We start from the raw sequence: 10,286 nt of genomic DNA, 5'->3' as shown, positions 1-10,286 counted from the left end.
TTTTATGGTAAAGTTAAAAAAAAAAAATACTGAAGAATATCTGCGTGGACTATTTGATCTCATCTAGCTGAGGGTCAAGCCAAGCATATGGCCACATTAAAACAAACCAGAGCCCTTCAAATAAACGATTTGACTGTTCCCATCCAAATGGGCCATGACAAAGCCAGTCCTCCAGACACCAACACATGCTGCAACTGTCAGATAACAGCTCCAGCCTTGGAAGAAAAGGAAGAAAGAGGCAGGACAAGAGGGGAGAAACGTTATTCCTCCCTCTCAAGGTGAAAAGAGAGACACCAAGTAAGAGCCAGGAGCTACAGCTTCCCTGAAGATACCACTTCTATTGGCATCATGGTGTTCAGCTTTAGAGAACAATCCAGTGCAGGGGCAGTCAGGCATCTCACTCCTCTGGCAACCCTTAAAACAGGATGAGGAGGGGTACCTGAGCAGGGTGTATCCTGGGCAAACACACCCGCTCACTCATATATACAGCAGAAAAGGAACTTGGAACTTGCTGGCCCCTCTGCCATGCAGCCAGTCCTCTTTTTCTCAAGGCCTCAGACTCCTCCCTCCCTACTGACGAGGTCGCCTGCTTTGGACAGATCGGGTCGCTTACTCCGAGCTCTCTTCTACCTCCTTTTGTTTCTTCTTCTTCTTCTTCTTCTTGGTGCCGGTCTCACTGGTCTGTGAAGAGGTTGGATAGGTCAGGCAGGCATCAAAAAGGAATCCCCCACTGCTCATTTCAGAAGGAACAGCCCCACTCCAGACGCAGTGCAGGCTCCCCATGGCCACAATACACCATACAAGTGCTCAAGCACACTGACTGTCAGCACCATGCTAGGCACCATCCTCCCACAGGGGCCCATTACAGGGCACCAGAGCACAGAGGTGGCCTGGCAGGAACGTATACCCCATCCTGGCTGCTCACCCCATCCCTGCCCCACTGCAGATCCAACCCCACAAGCCTCACCTGCCCAATCTCCCACCACTCTCAACCAGTTCAGTTTACAAATGCACCTATATAGACATTTTTCTCTGCCTGTGGGGAGCCTGGCACTTTGGGGACATGCACAGCAGGATGCTGATGTGTTTATCCGGGAGGTATTAGGGACAGACAGCAATCTCTCCCATGCTTGGACTGTACCATGGCAGCACCATTACATACCACTTCTATTTGCTCTCCCCAACTCTCAGCTGCCTCTTTGGCCTTCTTCTCTTTCTTCTTCTTTTTCTTTTCCTTTTTGCTCAGCTCCTCTGGTGGTGGGGTGGCAGGGGATGGTGGGGTCACAGCCTCCTCACTTTCACTCTCCGATTCTCGCTTCCTCTGTTAGGGGAACATGTTGTCAGACACGCCATCTTCCGAAGGAGCTCAAGTGATGGGAAAACTGTTTGCAAGCCCATTGCAACTATTTTGCCTGATTCAATCAAACTTCGCAGTTAACAATGCTTTGAGCAGGAGGGTGAGCTACAGACTGCCAGTGGTCCCCTCCAGCATACACTGTCTAGGATTTGCTTCTGCCAGAATTGCACCCCGTATTTCTCAGTGTTTCCTATACCCCAAACGCTCCAGAGTTTGAAACACTGCTGCACCTTTCCAAGTGCATGCACAAGCCCTTAGATCCTTAGATCATGGCACAAGCCCTGACTTAGGGAACTTCAGATGCAACTCTTGCATGGATATTTCTGCAACTGTCTGTAGCGTCCAGAAAGGTTCTCTGACACCACAAACCCCCGTTGTGGCTCCATACAACATATTTCCTTGGATGCTGCAGCTCATATACCACAAGTCAGAGCTGCTCATTCTCATACTGTGCTACAGGACTCACACCCAAAGTACAACATCCCAGAGACAAACACCCGGGGGTAAGGCCCTAAACAGGTCACCTTACAACTAGCCACGCAACCACAACGCACATTGGGGCACTAGGCTCCCAGAATATGAAACACAACCCCCTGTAAAACAACCAAAGTAGCACATAATCCAGCACCTGATACCAACCGCCTAAAGGAACAGGCACATATCCACTCTTCATCAGGGCCCAAACAATCTTACAGCCAGAGAGCACTAACGATACTCACTTTTGGAGCCCTCTCCAGCTCTGAAACAGCTCGGGGAATGGCAGCTGCCTCCTTCTTGGAAGCATCCCTGAAAGAGATTGCCAGGCTGAGCAGGACAGCTGCTGCCTCACGCTGCTTTGTACAAGTACAAAGCCCTGTCCCCCTCACAAGGGCTCCTTAACCCACGCCAGGCGCTGGGTGGGGAGGCTGGTGTGGGGAAGACCTGCAGCCTGCATCAGGGCCAGCTGGGCTGGACAACAGCAAGGCCTTCCCCATTTAATTTAGCAGACTGACTCCCTCTAAAACCACACGCACAGGCTAGAAAGGGATAACTGTCTGCTCAGAGCCTTTCCCTCCGGTGCTGCCCACTAGCAGCACATTCCCTGGGACTACAAGAAATGCCACCACACCCCACCCCACAGGTCCGGACAGCCTTGGGCCAGGCCTAATATGCTCCAAGCACAAACGCAGCACACAGCCCTGCCCTCGCTGCATGGGGCTGTCCTCTGCCCACCATGTGGGAGCCAAACACCCTATACCCACCTGTAATCCACATACTCCTTCTTCCAGGAATCCGGTGTGCTCTCGTTGGGCTTTCCATGCTTGTCCAGCAGACCCTTCTGGATCATCATCTTCTTTTGACTAGCCTGAGAGCAATGTGCAACAAGTCAGACTGCAGCTCCAGGGAGGAGAAATCCTACCCAGGGCTTCAGCCACTCAGCCTAAGAGGAGGTAATCCAGGAAGAAGCCAAGCCAACAAATACAGCATTACTGATTTAACACTTCTTCAAGGACCTTCTAACAAATCACACAAAACATGCCCTGCACAGCAGTCTACAAAACTCAGACAGGAGGCATCTTCATCAGTAAATAAGGGCTAATTTGTGGGGGAAGTAACAGCAGCAGAGTAAGATGACTCTGCACATCATGGAGCTCAGATCTTTGACTGGGTTTCTCCAGTTTAATGACCTGCCGTATTTCAGCTGAACCACTCCAGCTGCAAATGCAAGGCTTTGCTAAAGACTCCAAGATGCTTGAACTGGCCTGCGTTACCTCACATTTGCTGTGAGATATATGTGCATGCATCCCCACAGCTTTCTACATTTCACCTGAACCACAGGAATGGAATGAGCCACAGCAACTTGACACTGAGTTTTAAGTCCAAGCTGCATCACTCGCCACAGTGAAATGCCAGCCTGGCTGTAGTTAAGCTAGCACTGCTGACCTGCTGATTTCCGTGACTACCACATGCCTGAGACAGGAGAGGAACCCAACAACAGGTGTTCCCACTGCTCCTGTCCTTCAGGCATAATTCAGTGTCTCACAAGACAGTTTGCATTTTGGCACTGTTGCAGTCGCACCAGAAGGAAAAGCAGGTCCTTGCCCAGCCCCTCCAGAGCCATCAGTATGGGGTGATAGATGAAGGTCATCTTTGCACAGAGTGCTAATGCCATCCACTTCACATCATTTGGCTCTTCACCAGAGGAGGGCTGGTGCTGTACAGACCTGAGAAGCCCATGCCTGAGCACCAGCAGTAGCCCCCGCTGGGCCTCAGGTAGAGCTGCCCAGGCTCCACTGGGAGGGAAAGCCTTGCTCCTACCAGCACTGGGCTGGCACAGCCCTGGCACTGGGAAGCGCCACCATCGTGGCTCCAGGAGAGCACAGAAGAATTAGACCGAGGCCCTGGAGAAGACACGGGCACAGCTCTGCCCGATGGGCCCAGAGTCCCACATCCCGACAGCTGGGCTCTCACCACCACCCTGGGACTGACCACACCCCCACGCCACTCACCTTGGGACCGAGACCCCATTTGCGGGGATACGTGTCTCTCTCCATGATCACTCTCTTGATTTTTGCCACAATGCCATGGTCGCAGGTAGAAATGACTGCTGTGGTCATCAAGGCAATGGCTGCAGAAGCAGGCAGAGTTCATTAACTCTTTAACAGCAGAACTGCAATAGCGACGCAGGAACCTGCTGCGTTCAGCCTGTTCTTCCTCTGTCAGCACAAAGAGGAGCAACACTCCCCCACCCCAAAAGCTCACTGGAGGTAAGTTCTGGACTAACGCTTCAGAGAGCTGCCCTGCTCAAAGGCAGCAAGCACATCAGTCATGGATAACCATACCATAAGCACAGGCCTCTCCAGCTTACACCAGAAGACTGGTTCTGGATCAGCGAACACAGTAAGACCAACCATTTCCCAGAGCAGCACCACCACCACCGGATGGGGAAGAGCTCTGAGCAGCTGCTGGAGCACTTCCAGGCAGCTCAAGGAATCACGCCACTATAGAAAGGAGCAGTGCTGCTCCTTCATCAGCTCCCAAAACCTTGCAGAGCCAAACTAGAGGAGACTAATCCTACCAATAAATTAAGTTTTTCTTGCCAGGTCCCCGAGATGACCAGAGTGCAAGCAGTACAAACAATAGAGAAGAACAGCTTGGCTGTGTTACACCTCCAAGGCCTCTCAGTCCCGTGGGTCTGGACAGAGAATGAGGCCGTGCAGCACTGAGCACTGTGACAGACCATCTGTACAGTATGTCAGCACCTGCCACCTACACAGCTTCTTTGAAGACCCTGGTTAGAACAAGCACCCTTTCAAGTCACTTCACAGAAGCTAGTAGTTGCTCAAGTCCTTTTACACTGACCTGCTCAGGAAGTGTATGTGATCAGACATCATCCCTCATCTCAGTGGGGACAGAACCCCCCAAACAGGGGCTCCAACCCTGCCAGCACTTCACTCCTGCAGGCAGCCAGCCACACACCACAGCAGCCCCCAGTAGGACACTGGGAGACTGGAGGGTCTCTGGAGGCTGCACAGCACCCAGACCCTAGAACAGGAATCAGGGTGCTGCAGGAGGGCAGCACCACTGCACTCAGAGAATGGATAAACTTTGTCATCACCTCACACACAGAGCGCACCTGAGCATCACACAGCTGAAACCAGGCTGAAGAACTCTTCACACCTTGCCAAGGACTGATCCAGCCACTGTTTCTTAACATCCTGCCCAACACCAGCTGCCTTGGGCCATACTAACCCACAGTCCCCATCAGGAAGCACTATTTAAACCTTTTGCGCATGGGGACCCATTTGTTGTGCATTCACTGGAAAGCAGTCCATTATTTCTGCAGTTAGCTGGGCACAAGAACAACAAGGAGTTTCATACCTAGGCAGATAGCTTCTCCTTTCGTGGTGATGACAACAATCTCCTGATTAAGCTCAATACCATCTTCATACCTCAGGACACCAGGTAGCATGATCTTGGCTCCATAGCAAATGGCATTAACCTGAAAAATGTAGGGAACAGGAGGGCTTATAAGCTATTAGAGAATAAAAGCAAGCTAAGAAGTGCCTCTAATATTTTAGCTTCCCATTGCCATTACTGTCCCAGCAATAACATCCCTACTTATCTATTTCTTATTGTCCACTATACAAAACTTGGGGGCTTTTGAAAAAGCAAGCAAAGCAAACCACCTATCACAGCAAACATGTGAGGCAGATCTCATAACCATCAGCATCCTCCTGAAGTGAGGAGAGCAGCTTCTCTGCCACTCAATTCTTGGCTTTTGCATCTTACTGCTGACCTGGCAGTAGCCCATACTAGCTCCTACACAGCTCACAATCAGGACAACGCTGAACACCACGTGGATCCTGATCCCCCAATTTATTATATTAGCTGTACAAGTTAGGAGGACACTTTGCAGTCTCTGGCTGTCAACTGGCACTATCTCAGGAACTCACCGCACTGTCTTTCATGACTAGCCGCTTGTGTGAAGTCAGCAGTTTCTCCAATGGCAGGATAACTCTTCGCAGGTAGCTGTCATCCTTGTTGTTGTCATACTGCCACTGTGCATCCAGTACATCGTGCATAGTCACCATGTTGTCCTGCAAAGACACAACCCCTCTAAACTCTACCAGCCACCAACTTGAAACACACACAAGAAAACAGATGAAGTCCAACAGCAAATAGTGTGCTGAAAGGGAGTGAAAAACAGATGCCCAAGTCAGAAACATCAAAAAAGCAACCTAAAAGAGGCAAGAATACTTTCCATCAACAGCTTGAGGTCAGCCTGACTTGTGCTACCACAGACTTCAACCTTCCTAATCTCAGACAGCACTTGGATCTAGTGTATAAGGTCTGTCCACACGAAACTTGAAATATGACCGAACTTAAACAAATACCTGGGACTTCCAGACAAAGATTAGTGAGTAGAAGTCTAAATTAACCAGCTCTTCAATCTGTGACATGGAATAAATTCTTGAAGCAGCTGTAAGCACCCAACACCTGGAATTCAGAAATGACTGCCAGCGACTACAGCTGTGGTAAGAGCACAGATGGGTGGGGAAGCACTTGCACTCCAATATTCCTGCTTTGCAAGGAAAGAAACTGAGTTCTGGAGTTTGGACTGGCAGCAGGATCCAGCTATGACCAGACTGAAAAGACTGTACAAGTGTTCAAGATCACACAAGACTGCATCTCCCAGGCTCATTTCAGTGAAGCACGTTCCTTGCATTGTGCCCTGACACCAAGCAGTCACGGACTGCTAAGCAGACAGTTCACACGCCTGAACTTGTGGCACATGCATGGTCTGTAGGCTGAGAAACACAGGTGGCATAAAACAAACTTTCAGTCACCATGGTGCACTTCCCAGTCACTCACTGTCCCAAAGCTTAATTACCAGAACAGGGGCAACACCCTGAACTGAACTCAACACTTTGGTTACAGACCACCTATGGCAAAAGCTCCCATGTTTTTGGGACTAGTCACAAAACTCCTCCCAGCTGCCATGCACCTATACTTCCTCCTAACACTGTAAAACTAACACAGTTCAAAGGAACTCTTTCAATTCTGACAATTACAGATTTGCTGGTTATAGTTAGAGCTACCACTCTACCTTCTCTCCCAGGATGCCCGAGCGCACTCTGCGGAGCTCTTGCATCTGGCCCCCCACACCAAGCAGCAAACCAAGGTGAACACAGAGTGTTCGGATATATGTGCCTGCTTCACAGCTCACCCAGAAGATACCTGAAAAGCAGGACAGGACAGAAGAGTATTTAAATACATATCTAGAAATGAACCACATCTAGAAGCTCCCTCCAAGAGAAGCTGTATGTCCAACCCTTCACAGAGCCATCAGCCTGGGGTGATAGATGAAGGTCATCTTTGCACTGAGTGCTAATGCCATCTAATTTACATCATTTGGCTCTTCAATGAAGGATGCAGCAGTACAAAAAATAGATGGGATTTGCTTCTCAGCACACCAAAGTACTGCATAAAGCAGTTACTGCTTGATTGTGGTAAGGATTTGTATCTGAAGACATCTGCCAAGAATAGGAAACAGCCCATTTCACAGGAAATTTTATCAGCTGTCAGCTTAATAGGAAGAAAGCAGGAAAGCCCTGTTTTACCTAATCGTCTCTCAGGATCATACTCCACCAGCTTGCTCTCATAGATGGTTCTGACTCTCAGTTGTCGTTTGACAGCAGCAATGAGGGGTGGTCGCTGAAACAGTGCACCTGTCAGAGTTTCTATTGCCTGAGGGTAAAGCAGAAGTAACAGTTTGCACCTGTGCCCTAACGTAGGAGCACCCTGGGGTCTCCAGCAACTACAACCACTTCCATGAGTGAGAAACCACAAGGTTCATCATAATTTGGTGATGTCATATTTAATAAAGCCAATCTGAACCAGTGACATGGTCAAAATGCTACCCAGCTGCCAGTGAGCACAGCTGGGCTTTTTCATCAGGTGGCAGTATGTGATCAGACATCATCCCTCATCTCAGTGGGGACAGAACCCCCCAAACAGGGCCCCCTCCCCTGCCAGCACTTCACTCCTGCAGGCAGCCAGCCACACACCACAGCAGCCCCCAGTAGGACACTGGGAGACTGGAGGGTCTCTGGAGGCTGCACAGCACCCAGACCCTAGAACAGGAATCGGGGTGCTGCAGGAGGGCAGCACCACTGCACTCAGAGAATGGATAAACTTCGTCATCACCTCACACACAGAGCGCACCTGAGCTCCAGTCCTACCCTCTCATCTCCCACCGATGCTGAACACTTTGCATGTAAAGTGCCAGCATGACTAAGAGCATGCCGAGACTTACCCTGGCAAGCTGAGCCTCACTTTCAATTGCATTGTGCAGCCGAACAATTCCCACATACTCTTTGCCTGAAAGAACGACAAGAGCAGTCAGGAGTGGCCACTTGCATTTAATGTTGACCCTCAAGGTCCACACTGCTTCACAGCCACACATCCACAGAGCCCTGAAATTTTCACAACCACCTCTCCTAGGAAGTGCGCACAGTTTATTATGGAGTTGGTTATTCTTTCAACAAAATAAACCTCAGCAACATTTATTTCTTCATGGAGTTTTATTTCACCGGACTGGTAGAGGCTGAGGCCATAAGTTCAGTTAGTACGTGAAACCAGTCTGTCAGAATTGTTTTCACTGACTTAAAACAGCACAAGTCCCAGAGAAGCAATCAAGAAAAAAACCTGACAGCATGGATGCACCCTCACTGGCTTGGAGTGAGAAGGAGAAGCAACCCTTAAGCTCAAGGCACTGAAGACCAAGGGTGGCCCTTTCAAAGACTGGAAATCTCCATTTTGTCTCCAAAAGAAGTCTACACCTCCCCAGTCACTTAGACTGTAAATAGTCCCAGGCAATAAACGTACCTGCACTCTGCTGAGATTTGACCAGTCGTGTTGCCCTCTCAATGCACACAATGAGGCACCCAGTCACCTTAGGATCCAGAGTGCCACTGTGTCCAGTCTTCTCTACTCGAAGGATGCGTCGGATCCATGCAACCACCTCGTGGGAAGATGGATTGGAAGGTTTGTCAAGGTTAATAAAGCCAGACCTATAGTGCAAGATGACAAAGAGTGGGAGCTAAGCATCAGGGCAAACACAGCAAGAGCGCAAAAACTTTGACAATATTTGTCATGACTGCGAAAAAATGTATTTCTATACAGCCAAATAAGCGATAAGCCTCACAGCTGCTCTCAGTGAGCACACATCAAGCTGCTCTGCGCACAGCAGGTGATATATTCCATGATCAAAGAATTCTCTTCTCCCCAGACTGCTCATCACTACTCTGCACTTAAACCAAACCAAACGCTACAAACAAACTCCAAGCACTCTCAAAGCTTAGCAGGCCAAAGGACTTTCTACAAGACCCCAGAGAATTCCTCAAGTGTTTGCCTGTCCGTCCACAGACCAGCCACAACCCCAGAACAAAGCAAACTTCACAGGAAGTGACCAGCAGGTCCTATTTAGACATTTACTGGTTAGCAGCAAGGCACCGAGTCAAGGAGAAAGGTACAAGGGGAATCCAGAACAGAAAATGTTTTGAAGATATTAACTGTGAAAGAAAAAGAAACCACTCTGGCCCTTATCGCACTCACCTAACATAGTCAGAAATCTCTCTCTTCAGTGGATTAGCACCAGAAGAAAGAGGTGTGTAGTGTGCCGTCATCACATTTAACTTGTCAAAGTTCTACAAAATCCAAGCAAAAGTTACAAGTGTTCTTGAGCTCACCTTGGTTTTAACGTTGCTCTGCCCCAATACATCTCCCCAGTTACATGTCTGATTTGTACATTTAAGTGAAAGAGCCTCTTCCAAAATGAAAATGGCCCAACAATAAAACCACAACAATGTTTTACAGAAAGAGAAAGAAACAGAAGTCCTGCACTGGAAGAGACAGGAAAGCAGCAGAATACCAACCTTCACAATGCAGGATAAATCCAGTGTACCCAAGAAACTCAGCACAAGCAAGTCAGAAGTCTACGCAGACCACAGGCCATGGTCAGACCAAAATAAATATCTTAAGAAATCTGATGGGGTCTTTACAGGAGACGGTAAACTTAGAAAGCAGGCATGCAAATGATACCCCTGGACAAACTTTATAATACGATTTCTGCACACAGAGGGTTTGCCTCTGCTTTGAGTGTCATGCATGCGGTTTCTTAGCAGCAGAGTTACACAGAGAAAGAGCTGTGCATCTCCACGGGCCTGAACTGAGAGAGAACAAAAGAAGGAGCAGGGACGGGCCACGAGGTTGCCTATAACCCGCTCTACCTTCAGCAGCAAGGGCCACTGAGACGTGTCCAGCTGGGCGATCCGAGACTCGGGCTTGATGAGAAATTCCTCCGTGTGCTGAATGTCCTGAGGGCGGGGGAAGTTACCCGAGATCAGAGAAGGGAAACCCGGAGGCCCGCGCTCCCACCCGCTGC

At 49.3% G+C, this 10,286-nt stretch overlaps 1 protein-coding gene across 1 annotated transcript; it reads right to left on the bottom strand.

The window, feature by feature from the left end:
- Positions 1–40: 40 nt before the first annotated feature.
- On the bottom strand, positions 41–10,213 carry DKC1 (dyskeratosis congenita 1, dyskerin). Its single transcript, XM_009331643.1, has 13 exons — positions 10,132–10,213; positions 9,458–9,549; positions 8,729–8,913; positions 8,157–8,221; positions 7,462–7,588; positions 6,948–7,078; positions 5,794–5,937; positions 5,219–5,339; positions 3,847–3,965; positions 2,599–2,702; positions 2,077–2,143; positions 1,163–1,321; positions 41–681 (listed from the first exon to the last, which is right to left on the bottom strand). The coding sequence occupies exons 2-13, from the start codon at positions 9,526–9,528 to the stop codon at positions 610–612; spliced, it is 1,365 nt and encodes a 454-aa protein (XP_009329918.1). The 5' UTR covers positions 9,529–9,549; positions 10,132–10,213; the 3' UTR covers positions 41–609.
- Between the last annotated feature and the right edge of the window lie 73 nt (positions 10,214–10,286).

The sequence above is a fragment of the Pygoscelis adeliae genome, unplaced genomic scaffold (assembly GCF_000699105.1).
Source record: "Pygoscelis adeliae isolate BGI_AS28 unplaced genomic scaffold, ASM69910v1 Scaffold79, whole genome shotgun sequence".
NCBI lineage: Eukaryota > Metazoa > Chordata > Aves > Sphenisciformes > Spheniscidae > Pygoscelis > Pygoscelis adeliae.
The sequence above is the reverse complement of the archived record's forward strand: the minus strand, read 5'-3'. Positions and strand labels throughout refer to the sequence as shown.